The sequence below is a fragment of the Ictidomys tridecemlineatus genome, chromosome 2 (assembly GCF_052094955.1).
Source record: "Ictidomys tridecemlineatus isolate mIctTri1 chromosome 2, mIctTri1.hap1, whole genome shotgun sequence".
NCBI lineage: Eukaryota > Metazoa > Chordata > Mammalia > Rodentia > Sciuridae > Ictidomys > Ictidomys tridecemlineatus.
In genome coordinates this window covers 21176471-21195383 of record NC_135478.1, presented here as the reverse complement: position 1 = coordinate 21195383, position 18913 = coordinate 21176471, and the positions used below count along the sequence as shown (strand labels likewise).

General features: G+C 39.1%; 1 protein-coding gene across 2 annotated transcripts in view; it reads right to left on the bottom strand.

Moving 5' to 3' along the window:
- The window catches only part of Ulk4 (unc-51 like kinase 4), a 496824-nt gene extending 478189 nt beyond the window's left edge, over nucleotides 1–18635 (bottom strand). Inside the window, exons 1-4 of one of the 2 annotated variants that reach the window (XM_040290054.2) lie at nucleotides 18377–18635; nucleotides 15279–15461; nucleotides 3819–3918; nucleotides 2064–2203 (exon numbers count right to left, since the gene is read on the bottom strand). In XM_040290054.2, the coding sequence (XP_040145988.2) occupies nucleotides 2064–2203; nucleotides 3819–3918; nucleotides 15279–15416 (378 nt within the window). In that variant the 5' untranslated portion in view covers nucleotides 15417–15461; nucleotides 18377–18635. The remainder of the gene's footprint in view (nucleotides 1–2063; nucleotides 2204–3818; nucleotides 3919–15278; nucleotides 15462–18376) is intronic. The other variant, XM_013361299.4, reaches the window with a different exon arrangement.
- Between the last annotated feature and the right edge of the window lie 278 nt (nucleotides 18636–18913).

The following is an 18913-nucleotide window of genomic DNA, read 5'->3' as shown; positions in this document are numbered from 1 at the left end:
CACTTTTGTTTTGTTTTGTTTTTAAATATTTACTAATTTATTTTTTAGTTATCGGCAGACACAACATCTTTGTTGGTATGTGATGCTGAGGATCGAACCCGGGCCGCAAGCCTGCCAGGCGAGCGCGCTACCGCTTGAGCCACATCCCCAGCCCATAAGGAACACACTTTGAGAGCCACTGGCAAACCATAGTATCTTTGTCCTGACTACTAAGTAGATTTTTATTAAAGAATTGTGTAGGATGGCTGTGTTCAAATAAAACTTTATTAACAGACAGGAATCCTGCCCAACTTTTCCCAACTCTTGCTCTAGAGCACCCATTACTTAATAAATCTGAATTTTAGATAACAGCTGATAAAATTCATTAAACTCCCATTCTCTGATCCAAATACAGCCACTGCCTGGTTTTTCATAGATATGACCTAAGGAGTTTAACATTTCCAAGTGGATTAAAAAAAATCAAAAGAATATTTGACACGTGAAAATTCTATGAAATTCAAATTTCAGAATCCCTAAATAAAGTTACTGAAACACAGCCACACCCATGCATTTGCACGCTGTCTATAGCCGTTTTCAGCACTACAATGACAGTTGGGTGGCTGCAGGCTTGGGGTAAGCATATGAATAATTCAAACTAGAACTTCTTTGCATGTTAAAGTTTCATGAAGTTCTCTTTTCAGGTTTAATTATCTTCTTATACAGATGGCCTACTAAAATAAAATTAAAATGAAATATTCAGCTTTTCACTTCATTAGCATAAAGAAACCTCAGCCTTGTAACATGTGCAATTCCTCCAGACCTATACTTATAAAACAGTAATAGCTGCCATTGATTTTGGACACACACCTGCCAGAAAGCACCCTAGAAGTTTAACCTAGATATAATACATAATCCTTTTTACTACTCTGAAATTATTTATCTACATATCACAAAGAAGGAAACTAAGGCAGACAGAAGCAGGGTGATTTGTCCAGGATCACATAGCTTCTGTGTCAAAACTGACTGCAACTCACCACTCTGGAAAGCAGTATGGAGATTTCTTAGAAAACTTGGAATGAAACCACCATTTGACCCAACTATCCTACTCTTCAGTCTATACCCAAAGAACTTCAAATCAGCGTATTACAGTGACACAGCCACATTAATGCTTACAGCAGCTCAATTCACAATAGCTAAACTGTGTAATCAATCTAGATGCTCTTCAATAGATGAATGGATAAAGAAACTGTGGTTATATATACACAATGGAATATTACTCAGCATTTAAAGAGAATAACATATGGCATTTGCAGGTAAATGGATGGAGTTGGAGAATATCATGCTAAGCAAAGTAAGCCAATCCTAAAAAAACAAAGGCCAAATGTTCTCTGATAAGTGGATGCTGATCCATAATGGTGTGTGGGGTGGGGCGGGGGAGGGGGGATAGGAAAAATGGAGGAATTTTGATTGGGCAAAGTGGAGGGAAGAGAGGTGAAGGGGTATGAGGGCAGGAAAGATGGTGGAATAAGATGGACATTATTACCCTAGGTACATATGACTGAAAATATAGTCCAATGCTACATCATATACAACCAGAGAAATGAAAAGTTGTGCTGCAATCATGTACAATGAATCAAAATGCATTTGCTGTCATATATACCTAATTAATTTTAAAAAATTGACTGCAACTCAAACTAAGCAGGTTTCATGACTCACATTGAAGATTTAGTTATGGGAATCAATTTTACCAAGAAAGAAAATATTTGATCCATGATATGAAGAATCACCTATATACTGCCAAGAATGCCATTGCCAAGCTAAAATAATGGTTCATAAATGTGTACTATAATTTAATAACTAAAAGTCTTATCTTACCTATTGGGTTCATCATTTACAATATACCTCAGTGGCAATAAGCACTTCTCAAATACCTCAGAAAGGAAGAGAGGCTTTACATTCCAAAAATTACTTAAATAGGCAGCTAAAATGTAGTACTACGTATTTTCTTTCATTTAAAAAAATAACTTTGAAAAAAGCACTCTAAATTGAGATAAGCCATTAGGAAATCAAAACTCATAAATTACCTTCCCAGGAGAAATGTCACAAAAGAGAATGCCAAGTTTATGAAGATGATATAATCCAGTAATCAGGTCAATCCCAAAGTCTCTTACAACATCTTCTGGGAGGTTTTCATCTTGAGCAATAACTGTTTCTAAGGAACCACCTGTAACAAGTTGATTAAAATCATCCATTTTAACCCACCAACATCACAAAGTCTTGAGAAGTCCAATACTGGCTGAGAGTAAGCATTAAAATGATTAAAACAGTAAACCCTGATAGACTAGTTGTGGACATAGTGGTTTTGCACTGTAAACAATGTCTGTTACCATATCCTAGAGTCAGTCCCAGGGAGCACCTGGAAGGATGGTATTAAGTCAGCAAATGGATAAGAGGATAATCCCCCCAAATCCCCTAGGAAATAAACAGCTGCAAAAATTAAACATTAACCCCAAACTGTACACTTAAACATACAAAGCTTAGGCTCATTTACTCACATGCAGCATCAGGCCACATTCCACAAAGCACTGTATGGCAAAAAGGATGACACCCTCCCTAATGTGGCTGTCACAACCCTTACTGGGCACCATTGAGACAAAAAGCCAAAGACACTGTGAATTCTATTGTTCTATCCTTCAAAGGTGCCAGTCCTGCCTCTTATCTAAGTGCCAGGGGCAAACTTTTAATTAAAGCATCAAGATTATAAAAGGAGTCAAGTTCTGATAAAGGAGTGTCTCAGCTGGCATGTGAAAGTTTAATCAGAATGACTATGATGGAAAGAAAAGGTATTCTGGGTTTATTTTCTTTTGGTGGATGAGGAACCAACCCCAACATTGGTATAAGTTAAAATAGGATATTACACCTGGTCAGGGGTCAGAAACAAACAGCTGAAGTCAAAATAACATTAGGGGTATCCCCTGATCACGCTGCCAGTGTGTATATCTATGAAGGTAAACCCACCATGACCCCCTCACACTGACTCAGAAAAATACAAATTAGCCCTAAAAGTAATTTGGTTTTAAGTTTTATAAATTCTGACTGCTGACAGGCAAAATTCATAATGCAAATAATCACATTACATCAATATTCAATGATCCTTTATTACTAATCAAGGTATAAAGTACACCAGTGGTGATGCTTATTAGTTTTTTTCTGTTAAACTCAAAATGTTAAGGCTAAAAGTCCAGATAAAATGTATTCATTCACCTTCCTCCCTGTATGTAGTCCCAGAACATTGAGTAAACAGCTATAACATTTCCATTGTCAAGGAGTGAGAATTGTTGGTTCATCTGTACTTTTCCCACATTGCTTCAGTTCTTATAAAGTGCAAGTATCCTTTTCATAAAGCCAAAGGATAACTGCTTTATGAATGTATTAGCTATTTAAAACTAGCTAACATCTAGTGTTTATTTTTATTTATTGTGAAAACTTACTTGACAAGTTAATCATCACTTTAAAATATCAAGTTTCTATACAGGTAATTTAATAACAAAGTAAACTCCAAGTAAACTTTTATACAATCTTTCCTTTTATCAAACATCTTTTATCTTTTGCCCTTCCCTAATATTCATCAAGCAATAGCTTTTCAAATTAACATAATAATATCTATAATAGATGATTTTTAAAAAGCAACAGGAGCTGGGGATATAGCTCAGTGGTAATGCATGAGGTTCTGAGTTCAATTCCACAGTGCCAAATTTTTTAAAAAGGTAAATACAAACATACACTACATTTCAATACTGCACCAGGGGACTACTTCAGAGCATGCCTTACAGCCTTACCTGTGCAGAGTTCCACCACCATCCAGAGATGATTGCTGGTTTCATACCATTCGTGAAAAGTTACAATATTCTTGTGTTTAATTTCATGGGTGAGACGGACCTATAAAAACATATGGCATTCACTTTAAGAAGTTCTTAAACTCTTAGATATGAGAGGCACCTAACTATGTAATTGGGACATGGATAAGAAGACAGTGGAAAATGGACTGGGGTTGTAGCTCAGTGATAAAGCACCTGCCTCACATGTGTGAGGCGCTGGGTTGGATCCTCAGTACCACATTAAAAACCAAAGATACTGTGTGTTTACTTACAACTAAAAATATATTAGAAAAGTGGTAGAATTTACTTACAGACATTAGAAATAATAGGAAGGCCAGTCACATGGAAAAATGCTAACAGTATATAATCTTAAAAAACATGCATCTGGGGGCTGAGGATATAGCTCAGTTGATAGAGTACTTGCCTTGCATGTACAAGGCCATGGGTTCAATCCCCAGCACCGCAACAACAACAAAAAAGATACGCATCTGTGTAAATACAGATTGTACAAGATTTACGGTTAATAACTAGAAGATGTACACACAGCTGTTAGTAGAAATATAGATACTCCTTGACTTATGAGGTTGTAGTCCAATAAATCCATCCTAAATTGAAGATACTGTAAGTAGAAAATGCATTTAATAGATCTAAACTATTGAACATCACAGTTTAGATCACAGTTTAGCCTCACCTACCTTAAAGGTGCTCAGAACACAAAGCTTAGTTAATAACTGTTGCACCTTATATACACAGAGAATAGATACGATGGGATACTAAAAAATAAATAAATAAAGCCATCACACATTGTGATGGTGCTTGCTTGTAATCCCAGCCACTTGAGAGGCTGAGGTAAGAAGGTCTCAAGTTCAAGGTCAGCTTGGGCAACATCATAATATCCCATCTCAAAGAAAAAAACAAAGACAAACCAAAACTAACACTGATCGTCTTCAGTGCACCTTTTTTTCTATCCATTTTTCTATGTTGTCCAGATTTTCTATTATGAGTATGCATTACTTTTATAACATTTAAAAGAACTTAGGATTTTACAATCTTCTTTTTCAAAAATATTCTTAATGAGTCCTAATATCAATTTATCCAGATTATTAAAAGAAATCACAATGAACACAGTGATCTTAAAACTGTATATTTTTATTTGACCTTAATACTTGTGCACTAAAAACAAATAAAAATGCAAAAGTCTGTCAATTTAAAAATACTAAATTGCTTCAGGGGCTTTGCTTTAAAATTCCATTAAATATGAAAACTAAAATCACAAAGCTATATGCATTAGAAGTCAATCATCAAGACTTAGAATTAAATCTTATTAAAAAGTGGATTATAAACCAGGTATAGTGGCACATGCCCAGTCATTCTGGAGGAGAGAAGATCACAAATTCAAAGTCGGCCTCAGCAACTTAGCAAGGCCCTATCTCAAAATAGAAAATGAAAAGAGCTGGAGATGTAGCTTAGTGGTTAAGCATCCCTGGATTCAATCCCCGGGGATTGAAAATAATCTACCAAAAAAGTGGATTATGTAAATACAAAATAGAACAGAGGCTAACCAGAAGTGGGAGGAGGAGAGAAATGGGGAGATGAAGGTCAAAAAATACAAAATTGCAGTTATGCAAGATGAATAAGTCTAAAGACCCAAAAATACAGCATGTGGACTGTAGCTAATACTGTAGTTTTACTGGAAATTATCCAAGAGACTAGATTGTAGGTGCTCTACACACACACACACACACCCCTTCACTATATAAAATGACAGTTATGTTAAATTGCTTACCTGTAGTAATCATTTCACTATGTAGACGTAAGTGAAAACATGTTGTATATTTTAAATTTATACAATTTTAAGAAGTCTTTGAAAATACCTAGAATGGCTGACAAGTACAAAAGTGCCTCAGATTCTTTTTTTAAAAAAAGGATCACAAATCCTATTGTCTATTTAGAAAGAGTTTTTTTAAAATGGAATATGTGGTACACTCTCAGAACTAGATAAGCTCATATTGTAATACAATTAGAGGAAAATGATTTAGAAAACAGATGAGAAAAATAATCAGTGATCAAGAAAGAATTTAAGGACTAAGAAACCATAAAACTAAAAAGACCACTGAAGAATGGTGAAGGCCATGTGGCAAGCATGTTTAAGGATGCCCACTGATTCAGGCACAGGAACACAGAGGTCCTGATGGAAAGAGATGAAATTCCCACAGATTCACCATCAGAATTCAGTTCTCAGCACACTCTGACACTCCCCAGCATTCGCCTTCCACCCAGTACCTACTTACTCTTCCAGTGTTCATTACAGGGCCTCATCATCTCTGGCAACCTTGCCGACTACCCCCACCTCAACCACCCATAGCTACTCTGCAGACCCGTACTATACAATATATGAGCTGCTTGCCATACAGGGCAATTACAAAGCAGCCAATATGAACAGATGTGTTCTAAGTGTCAAATATACACCAGATTCTGAAAACTTAATACCTGAATGAATGGAAATGACCAAGTTCTGATTAAAAATTACGTGTTGAAATAAGGTACTGTATTTATTGGGTTATACATTTAAATTAATTTCACCCTTGTGTTTGTGTGTGTTGCCTGAGGTCAAATCTCAAACCCGAACCTTGCACATGTAAGGCAGGTGCTCTACCACCAAGCTACACCCTCAGTCCCTTTTTTCTTTTTCAATGTGGCTACTAGGAAACATACAATTAGATTTGTGGCCCCCATTATAGTTTATGCTAGTTTTTCCTAATAATCATGACCTCCAAAATCTACCACACATGCCTGTGAGCACACTCACTTCCCTTTCCCTTGTCCTAGATCCCAATTGCAGCTAAATTCAGCCTTCTACAATCCTGCATGTACTCAAACAGCTGAAGTAGACACAAACCACCAGGTCACAATCTCAAAAGGCCCCCAATTACCTGACCTTCAAGAGGCTATTCTCACCTCCTCTTTCCTCAAACCTCTAATACTGCCTTCCCCTCCTCCCACCTCTTAATTGATGACTGCTAATTTCAGAGACAGCAAAATCCTTCAGGACTTTCTCTTGCTCCTGACACCAGGCTATCAAGCAGCATCCTTATCTCTATCCCATTCTCCTCTCAACTGACCACCCTCCTTTCAAAGCCACTGTTTTCTTAGGTATACAAGATCTCATGCAAACTTCACTTTGACAGCCATCTCCTCCCTACCCTACATTCATTTTCCCTTTATACTGGCTCATTCCCTGCAATTATCTCTGTGGAGAGGTTCCAGTGGCTTACCTAATACCCCTTTCACCTATATGCTTAATACAGAGTTCCTATATTGCCAAAGACAGCTTCATGCCTGGCCAGAAAAAACACTTCCTCACTTTCTGAACAGGTGAGAGGGCAGAGGAAAGGTACCAAGATGGTAGTCAAGTTACTGGCTGAAGTTTCCTAGGCAACTTTAAAGGGGTTTTATTCAAGACCCCAAGTAACACCTAAGCACCCTCTTCCTACCCAGGAAAACTGGCATGATGGCTAAAAGGTATTGTCACCCAGCAACTGTGAAGTGGCCTTAAGCACAGAGCCAAGCAATAAAGACAGCAGAGACAAACAACAGCTAAGAGGCATTTGGTGAAACCAGGTTATAAATCCAAGACTTCCTTCACCTGAGAAAACAGGCCATCTGCTTCAAGCCCTGGGATTTGAGGTCTTTCATCAGGAGTCACATGTAACTCCTAATGCCCCATATTGCCATCCAGCTGTCACCCTATTTCTCTGCTCCTTGCTTCATCAGAACTCAAGAGTGGCCTCCACCTCCTCCGGCTTCCTCTTAAACCAGTTCTGGCTTTTATCCATAGCAATTCACCAAAACCACCGTCTTTAAGGTCATCAGTGGCCTCTGTTGTCAAATCCTCAGTCCTCACCTTATCAGCTGCATTTCACACAACTGATTTCTCTTCTCCCTGCATCACTTTCTTCATGATTTCATGACAGCACATATTTGGCCAAAGTTTTCAGCTTCAGAAAACTGAATTCACTCTGGCAACAAAAGAAACCCCTCAGGGGCATTGGAAACTCAAACAATTGAGTTTCAATGAACAACTGAGGTTCATTGAAATCTTCTAAGCTGAACTTCCAGAAGAGATTCCCAAAAATCACACCATAAAACTAAGCCACAACCAGAAACAGCTGTCAGCTAATGTGTTACCTCTGCCACCACTAAGACGGACATCCAGCACCACCAATCTCAGCCCAACCTGAACTGATAAATTGGTCCCTTGAGGCCTCTCTCATCACTTCAGTTTGGAAACCAAATCTCCTCTAGTACATCCAAAGTGGATAATTTCATCAAGAATTTTATAAATTGGAGAATTGCTGTTTGTAGCTTCCCCAAGTCTGCAGAACAGGAAAGCATGCCAGAATGGGCAATGACCAAGTCAGTCCCAGCACTTCATCCCATTCTTTTCCAGCTCTCCTTTCACTGGATGCTCCCTTTCACACTACTTTGCTACTTCTACTTATGCTATGTGTTGCAGTAGGTCCTTGGTGCTCACCCATCTTCTCATGTTTACCCAACACCTACCAGCTGATGACACTCAAATATTCAACTCCACCCTGAACTTCCCCCTAAATGCAGACTCGAACACTCAATGTCTTTACATATCCATTTGTATATAAAATGGGCACCTCAAAATGTAAGTGCCCAATGAACCCTCATACCTAGACTTTCCCCTCTTAGGAAATGACATCACCATCAATCCAGTCACCTGGCCCAAAACTATAGAATAATCTTTGGCTTCTCTTTCACACCTCATATCCAATTCATGACCCAAACTCTCAGCTCTACTTTACAGAAGAACCCAAAATTATCTGTTCACATAAGCTCAAAACCAGCAAGACAATATCTGTGATGAAAGAAGCCAGGACCGTCATCATGCTTGGGGAGGAGAGGGTCTGAAAAGAGGTATGAACGGTCTGTAGAATAATGCTCATGTTCTGTGGCTGGCTGGATGCTAAGCACATCTTCAGGAAAATTTGAACAATTATGATTGTATACTTTTTTGCATGTATGCTTTATTTCTATAAAAAAAACTCAAGCTGGACACAGTGGAACATACTTGTAATTTATAATTCCAGTTGTTCAGGAGGTTGAGGCAGGAGTATCATAAATTCAAAGCCAGCCTCAGCAACTTAGTGAATCTCCAACTTAGGGAGACCCTGCCTCAAAATAAAATATAAAAAGGGCTGAAGATATAGCTCAGTGGTTAGCACACCTGGGTTCAATCCCAAGCACGTGCATACACACAAACACACACACACACACTCAAAATGTATACTTTTTAGTAAATAAAGTGACTAAAGTACTTGCAATAACAGATAAATCTCAAAAGTTTGATAATAAAAAGAAGTACAACACAAGAGTCACCACAGGAATCCATTTATTTGAGGTTTAAGAAATAAAATCTTCAATGCCCAGAAATAAGAGTAGTCGTTACAAAAGGGTATTGAAGAACAAGATATTTGTAAAGAGGCATGATGTACTTTCTGGAAAGAGAGATATACTCTATCTTGACTTGGAGATTTGTTACACGACTGTATACATTTGATCGAAGTCATCAAATATGAACTGAGCATGGTGGAATACACCTGTAATCCTAGCAACTCAAAAGACTTGAGCCATGTGGATCTCAAGTTCAAGACTTGCCTTGGCAACTTAACAAGACCCTGCCTTGAAATAAAAGTGGGCAATAGGAAAAGCTGGTGACATAGCTCAGTGGTAAAGCACCCCTGGGTTTATTCTCCAATATTGAGGAAAAAGCAGCCGTTGAATTGTAGACTGATCTATGCATTTTATGATAAACAATACCTCAAAAGAACTTACTGGACAAAATTTTTTGAAAGAAAATTTGAGGGGATGGGGTTATGGCTCAAGAGGTAGAGCACTCACCTAGCATGTGTGAGGTGCTGGGTTCGATCCTCAGCACCACATAAAAATAAAGATATTGTGTCCAATTACAGCTAAAAATAGATATTTTTTTAAAAAAATTTGAAAGTCTACCTTAAATGAGTATGTAAATAAACACCCTATCTATGCCTTCTCACCATCTCTACTGAAACCACCCTAGTCCCAGGCACCACCATTCCCCTCTTACAATGGTCTCCCAACTAGCTCCCCAATTCTACCCAATCTGCACAATCACGTCTCCATACAGATGCCAGAGAGAACTTACCCAGGAGCCTGTCACTCCCCTCCTGAAAATCCTACAAGTCTTCCCACCAGCAAAGAAACCTCCCCAGCTACCCTGTCCTGGCCACACTGGTCTCTCCTGTTCCTCACCCATGCCAGGCTTGCTCTAACCTCCAGGCTTGCACACTTGCTGCTTCCTTTGCCTGGTTATCCCCATTCTCCACCCCAGACACACCCTTGGCTGGCTCCCTCCCTCCTCACCTCTGCCCACATTTCACCTTAGGATCCTTCCAGCTACCCTAACTATGCAGTGACCATCATCATTCTTTCCATTACCTTCTTTATTTTTCTTCTGGCAACCAACACTAGTAACTATTACAGATCTTTACAAACAAAATGGAAGTTTCCTGAGGATAGGGGACTTTGTCTTCCTCACTGCTCAATCTCCAGGGACTAGAAATGTACCAGAACAGAGCAGGGACCCAGTAAGTACATGTTGAATGAATGAGTGTAAATGGTGAGCTTGGAGCTATGATAGAGTCAGACATGGGAAGACAAACAGTAAAATTGATAAATCCTGTTACAGAAAGAGGTGATGTTCAAAATAGGTCATCAGCCACAGATATGGGCACTGGCCAGATGTCTGGTGACCACTTGTGATGCCAGGGAATGGGATCAGAGGTCTCAAGAAACAGGCCACGGCAGCCCCACAAGGCACTCAGTCATTCATTAACCAGTATGGATAGGATTCAGTATTTTAAGGAAGAGTCCAGGAACCAGGTACTGTGGAAACACCAGGGAAAGAAATATGAAGTGCTTAGGGAAGAACTGACAGAAAATCAGCGCTTATCCTTAGAGGACTCAGAAATAAGAGTAATGACAATAATTAATGTGGAAGGAAAAAAATGACATTACAGATTTTGGGGTAGATTTTCACGGTAAATTCTCAACTCTTCAGGTGAGTACTACTATTTTCCCTTTTTATAAAGGAAACTTTAGATTTTCCCAGTGAAGATGAGGCTTAAACAAGTTCAACAACTTGACCAAGTTCATTCAGCCAGTTAAGTCATGGCTCCAGGACTCTACTTAGTTGTGCCTAGGACCCAAGACCCCAAAAACCCTAGCCCTACATAAGCACTCCTCCTGGTATCCAGCACAATTCTCAATCGCATTTGTTGTACTTGGAACGGCACCAGTTACTAACATGTTTTCACTGGGATTCTGGCATCCACTTTCACATCTGGCATCTGCAGTGTCACAAATTGCATTCTCCTGGCAAGATTGTCTCCCTGCTGTGATCTGGTCCCCTGCCAGGGTGAAAGAGTCAAGAGATTTAATAGAGGTGGCACTCATTCTGGACCTTGATAAGTTTCAAAAGTGTCACAAAGTCTCCTGCCTAAAATCTTCCCACCTGATGGGTCTATTGTAGTCTCTGAAAATTCCCAATTATTCACCACCATCCCCAAATTAAGCCACTGATGGACTCCAAAATGCCAATGGAATGTGATCAGAGAAAGGGATGACACTTTAACAAAAATGACTTTACTATGTTAGCTAGATAGATTACCCAGTAGTATCCTGAAAGAGGTGACTTGTAAATTAGGATACCTGAAGCTGTAGTTACAAAAAGGTCCAAAAAGGGCTGAGGGTTGTGGCTCAGAGGTAGAGCCGTCACCTAGCACGTGTGAGGCACTGGGTTCGATCCTCAGCAGCACCACATAAAAATAAAATAAAGATTGTGTACACCTATAACTAAAAAAAAAATTTAAAAAAAAAACTTTAAAAACAGTATGTCCAACAAAACACTAACAAACTGAATTCAACATATTAAAAGAATTATACACCATAGCCAAGTGTATTTATTCCTAAAACAAATATAGTTTAACATGAAATCGAGACAACATACACCACATTGACAGAATGAAGAAAAAACGGCACATGATCATCTCGCTTAATGCAGAAAAAAAAATTTTTGACAAAAGTTAACACTTGTTGTGAAAAAAACCTCAAACTAGGAATGGAAGGAAACTATCTCAATATATCAAATCTGTATTAGAAAAACCAAAGCAAGCAACATACTCAAAAGTGAAAGGTTGAAAGCTTCTATAAGATCAGGAATAAAGCAAGAATATCCATTCTCAGTTTTATTCAAAGTATTAGAAGTCCCTGCTAGAATATTTAGTTAAGAATTTTACTTTCCTTCCTAATTAGAAAAACCAAATTCTCTGCTTGCAGATGACATAATTGATTTTATATATAGAAAGCACTAAAAATTCCACATACAAAAATCCAGCAGAGCCTGGTGCAGTGACACATGCCTATAATCCCAACAGCTCTGGAGGCTGAGGCAGGAGGATCATGGGTTCAAAGCCAGCCTCAGCAAAAGTGAAGCACTAAGCAACTCAGTGAGACCCTGTCTCTAAATAAATAAAATACAAAATTACAAAATAGGGCTGGCAATGTGGCTCACTGGTCGAGTGCCCCCGAGTTCAATCCCCCGTACAAAAAAAAAAAACTAGCAGAATAAACATAGTCAAGTAACACGGTACAAAGTCAACACTCCAAAATTAGCTTTACTTCTATACACTAACAAATAAATTTGAAAATGAAATAAAGAAAACAATTCCATTTATAATACCATCAAAAAGAATAAAATGGCGGGGGGTGGGGAGAGCACTATAGCTCAATGACAGTGCTTGCCTAGCATGTCCTGGGTATAATCCCCAACACTGTGAAGAAAAATAAATAAATAAATTTCATAAGTATTAAATAAAGAGGTAAGACTCGTATATAATGAAAACTGCAAAACATTGAATTTTTTTTTAGAAATATTTCCAAATTATTTTTTTATTTTATTTATTTCTTTTTATGTGGTGCTGAGGATCAAACCCAGTGCCTCACACATGCTAGGCAAGCACTCTACCACAGAGCCACAACCCCTGCCCTGTTGAACAAACTTTTAAAAAGACAAATGGAAACATATCCCATGTTCATGAAGAAGATTTAAGATGTCAATACTAGCCAACACAACCTAGCCATTCAATGTAATCCCTACCAAAATTCCAGGTTTTTTGCATAAGTACAAAAACCTGAACAAAAATTCACACAATCTCAAGGCATGCCAAATAACCAAAATGATATTGCAAAAGAACAAGTGGGAGGATGCACACTTCCTAATATCAACACTTAACTTCAAAGCTATAATAAGTATAATAAGAACAAGACACAGGCCAATGGAATAGTACAGAGCCAAGAAATGAATTCTCAGATACAGTCAAATGACTTTCAAACAAAAGTGCCAAAATTATTCAACGGGGGAAATCAGTCTTTTCAACAAATGATACTAGGAAAACTGGATGTTCATATGCAAAAACACAAATTGGGACCCTTATCTAATACCATATAGAAAACACAAAATGAATCAAAGACCTATACACAAAAGTTAAAACTAGGGCTGAGGTTGTAGCCGAGTGGTAGAGAACTTGCCTAGCAGATGTGAGGCACAGGGTTCAATCCTCAGCACTATATAAAAATAAAAGTATTCTGTCTATCTACAACAAAAAATTTTTAAAAGTTAAAACTATATAACTCAAAAGAAATTATAGGACAAAAACTTCACAACATTAGATTTGGCAGTGATTGTTGAATATAACACCAAAAGGGTAGGCAATGAAAGAAAAAACTAGACTTCTTAAAAATTAAAAACTTTTGTACAAACTATCAGTGAAAAATTCAATCTAGGGAATGAAAAAATATTTGCAAATCATATGTGATGAGATCAATTTTTTGAGAACTCGTAAAACTTAATCACATTAAAACCCAGGCAAAGAACCAGGTACATACTTATAATCCCAACAACTTGAGAGGCTGAGACAGGAGGATCATAAGTTCCAGCCAGCCTCAGCAACCCCTGGATTCAAGCACTCAGTTCCACAAAATAGAATAAAATGGGCAAATAACTAGAATAGATATTTCTCTAAAAATATAGAGAGCTGGGATGTAGCTCAGTGATACAGCATTTGTCCAGTTTGTACCAGGCCCCTAGATTTGATCTCCAGCACCACCCCAAAAAAAAAGTCAATGATCACGTGAAATGCTATGCAACATCACTCGTCACTAGAAAAATGCAAATCAAAACAATGTTTTAGCTATAAAAAAAACACCATAACAAGTATTGGTGGTGATATGGAGAAACTGGAACCCTCATACACTGTTGGTTGAAAGGCTAAAATGTATATCCACTATGTAAAACAGCATAGTGGTTCCTCAAAATATGGAGTATTACCATAGGATCCAGCCATACCACCTCTTGGTATATTTGTAAAGGAACTGAAAGCAGGAGATATTTGTACATGCATATTCATAGCAGTATTCTCCACAATAGTTAAAACATGGAAGCAACTCAAATGGATATTGATATATGAAGCAAAATGTAGCATGTACGAGGTTGGTCTAAAAAGGAAAAATTCTGGCATGCTACAACACAGATTAACCTTGAGGACATTATGCAAAAATGAATCAATCACACATATACTGTATGATACCACTTATAGGAGGTACCTACAGGCATCAAAAGCCTAAGAACAAAATAGAGTTGTGGTTGCGAGGAGCTGGAGGACAGGACAGAATTGATTTTTCAATTTTTCTTTAGTTGTAAATGGACACAATCTCTTTATTTTTATGTGGTGCTGAGGATCAAACCCAGGGCCTTACACATGTGAGGCAAGCGCTTTACCACTGAGTTACAGCCCCAGTCCCAGAATTGATTTTTTTATGGGTATAGAGTTTTAGTTTTACAAGATGAATAGTTATGACAGAGGATGGTGATGGTGCTAGCATAACAGTATGAATGTACTTATCACTGAACTGTAAAATTTAAAACACGAAGGTGGTAAACTTTATACTTTAATACAATTTTTTTTAAAGGTAGGGTCCAAGAAGCCTAGGCTGTAGTTGCTTCAAAGCCAAGTCACTTTGACCCAATGTCCTTTCCAAAAGTTTCATATACATACACTAAATTATAGAAGAATACAGCTTCCCTTGCACCAAAAAACAACAAAAAGCCTTAAGTTGGTGATAACCTGGTTATGTTTAATTGTAATTTTTCAGGACTGGTAGTACTGAATAGACAGGTAACCCATCCAAGTGGGAAATGTGGCATTTGACAAAAGGAGTTCAGTAGATTCCATTCATATGCCACATTTGCTTGGTTGTAGCTTCGTCCCTCCTCAGATGAGAACACACTTGACTCACCCAGTTGGTTATTTCAGGCCTTTTGCACTTTTCAGTACAAAGAATCGCCACAAAATTGATTGTTCCCTTCCGTCGCCCTTTGTAGACAACAGTCTTGCTTCCTCTGCCAATCTCCTCATACAGAATAAAGTTTTCCATCTCTGGTCCAACTTCTTACATATGATAAAACAGCATCTTTAACTCCTAAATAGTAAACAAAAATGGAATTTATAAATGTAAGCTAGCTGCACGATTAGCACAGAATAATTACTGAAGGATAATATATATTAGTAAACCTAAATTCTATAAACTCAAAATTCACCTTTTATAGAATAAACAAAAGCTAAGGAAAAGATAAAAGGAAGATTCACAAACCAATATTCAACTTCCTATCAACAAGAGCTGAAGAAAAATAGTGCAGATAAGTCATTTTGAACATAAGTAACAAACTCAGAATGGATGTTTTTCTCCAATACTTCTTGATATCTTTTTTACCATGAAAACCTGGTTCAATGCAAAGTACAAGTCAATGTTTACTTTCCACATTTTTATTGGTACATCATGGTTGTATATAATGGTAGGATTTGTTGCCACATGCACACAATATAACAATGTAATTTGCCTAATATTGTTTCCCTGTATTTCCCCTTTCCCTCTCCTCCCTCCTTTTCCTCTATTAATCTCCCTTGTCATGAGATTCCCCCACCAAAACCTTTTTCCTTTCTGGCTTCCATCTGTAAGACAAACATACAATTTCCCACTTTGAGTTTGGAGTATTTCACTTAACATTCTCAAGTTCATCCATTTTCCTGCGAATGACAATTTCATTCTTTATGGCTGAATAAAATTTCTTTGTGTATACATACATACATTTTCTTTATCCATTTGTCCACTGACACCTAGGCCAGTTCTATACTCAGCTACTGTGAATTGTGCTGCTATAAACATGGGTATGCATATACCATTATAGCATGATGACTTTAATTCTTTAGGATAAATACTGAGGAGTGGTATAGCTGGATCACATGGTGGTTCCATTCCTAGCTTTTTGCAGAATCTCCATACAAATTTCCATAGTGGTTGTAGTAATTTACAATCTCACCAACAATGCCAAAGTGTTCCTTTTTCTACATATCCTCTCTAGCATTTTATTGTTTGTATTTTTTTTTTTTAAGAGAGAGTGAGAGAGAAGAGAGAGAGAGAGAGAATTTTTTTAATATTTATTTTTTAGTTCTCGGCGGACACAACATCTTTGTTGGTATGTGGTGCTGAGGATCGAACCCGGGCCGCACGCATGCCAGGTGAGCGCGCTACCGCTTGAGCCACATCCGCAGCCCCTTGTTTGTATTCTTGATGACTGCCATTCTGACAGGTGTTAAGATGAAATCTCAGTTGTAAAAAAAAAATGCAGAAAGTTAAAAAATTAATTTCTGTTCAAAGGACCCTATCAACAGAAAGCCAGTGAATGGGAAAATGTTTTTCAAATCATACCTGATATTAATACCCAGAACATATAATGAACTCCAATAAAAATTCAAACAAGGGCAAAAAATATGCATATACATTTCTCCAAAGACAATAAACCAATTATCAACACATAAATGTTCAACATCACTAATCTTTGGGGGAAAGTAAATCAACTGAGAGCCAGGGGCAGTGATGCCACCTGTCATCCCTTTTTTTTTTTTTTACCAAGGCTGGCCTTGAACTGGGCAATTCTCCTGCCTCTGCCTCTGAGTGTGGCTTACAACATTCAAGCAATTCTCTCTCTGGAGCTGTTTCTTAGAATAATATGAATTTGATCATAGGCAATGCCTACACCTATAGTCCCAGCTACGACTTGTGCCCAGGAGTTTCTGACAACCTTGGCAACACAGGGAAACCATCTCAATTAAAAAAAAAAAAAAAAAAAATCAGATAAATTTTAAACTTATGTTCCAAGTTTGAAGTTTCAAACTTTAAGGTTATTCTGACTTAGTCCAAAAACATTCCCCACGGAAGACTTCCTAATGCACTTTTTAAAAAATCTGTTAACTCCTTATATGTAAAATAAAATGCAGAAAACTCCACAACATAATAAATATCTTAATAAATTATGAGGAACACCCTGGTAATTACCACCCAGGTAAGGAAACGACACCTTGCCAGCCTCAAAAGAAGCCCCTCAGTTAGCCTATCCGAATCACAACCTGTTCTTCAAAAGTAACCACTCCCCTTTCATCCTCCACTTCCTTAGATTGCTTTATAAATCTCACCCAAGTGAGTTCTTCCCACAGTTTATTCTTCCTCGTTTCCTCAAAATGTGGTGCATCTTCTGTGATTTCTTAGATCTACAAGTTCACTCAGGAAACTTCTGAGAAGCCAGAAATCAGCGCCACTTACGTGCATTCAGTGAACATTGAAACAGATCACGTGATGGGAACACGCAGGTAAAAATCACCTCACCAAAAGTATTGACTCCCTGACTTGAAAGTATCCGCATCACCTGGGAAATCAACAGAAATGCAAATCCTCGGGCGCCTCCCAGATGCACAGCATCTACTCAAGAGGCGAGGCCCGGATGGCGGTTAATACACAGCCTCTAGGCGACTCAATGCATGCCCAGGTTTGCGAATCAACCTTACACGTGGACTTAACAGGCAGCACTACTGTGCTAACCACTAACAGGTGATCCTCTTCGCAGCCCTTTACAGACTGATGAAGCGCAGGCTTGGAACCACTACGTAATGACCAGCCCCTCGTGGCCCCAGCAGCTTCTCCCGCCTTCCAGGTCGGTGAACATCAGCCAGCCAGGACAGTTTGGAGCCCTGGAAATGCTGAAGGGCTATTAAGACGCGACCGCTCTGAATTTTAAGAAGTGGTCCCGGTATCGCCCCAACCAAAGAGCACCTTGGTCCTGGAACAGGTGACCCGTATGTCCTGAACCAAAGCCCCATGAAGTTGTGTAGAATTTTAGTTCAATGACTGCAAAACAGACAGCAGAGAGAGGCCTAGGGGTCGCGGTGGGCGAAGGCTCAGGAGAGGGCTGCCAGACCGCGCCCCTCCAGGTCCATACTCTTTTCACGTCCGCTAAGATTCTAGTCTGGACTCGCAACCACTACAGCCACTACCTCACGCACCTGGTAGCTGGATCTGTAGAAGGCGCCAGGCCACAGGACCGCTTGCTCGAGTGGGCGCGCCTTGGCCTTGGCGTGGATCAGTCCACTGGCCCACTACCGGGGGGGAAACCAACGAAGAATGACGGAGGTGCGGATGCACTCTCTGGCCCAGCTCCCCTCCGCATTTGGATTAGCCCGCGCTGTCTCTAGGGCAGCACGCAGAACGCCGGAAGAACAGCAGGGAGCTCACTGGCTGCTCAGTCTCCTTTCCCATTGGCCGGAGCGCGGAAGTGAGGGGCCACCAGGCAGCCTCCCTTAACTTTAAGGACCTCACACCCTACCCTAGGTGAAACCACGGCTGGAGACCGGGGTGAGACATGCTAGAGAAGGAGGGACTCACAATGGTAGTTTACGGTTTTGCAGGCCGATCACCCCCTCAGCATTTAGATTCGACCGCGCGTATCCATCGCAGCACGCAAACGCCGGAAGGAAGGCGGGGCGCTAACGGACCGAGCCTTATAGTTCCTAGTGACTGAAATTGCAAGGCCCCCTGCGTGT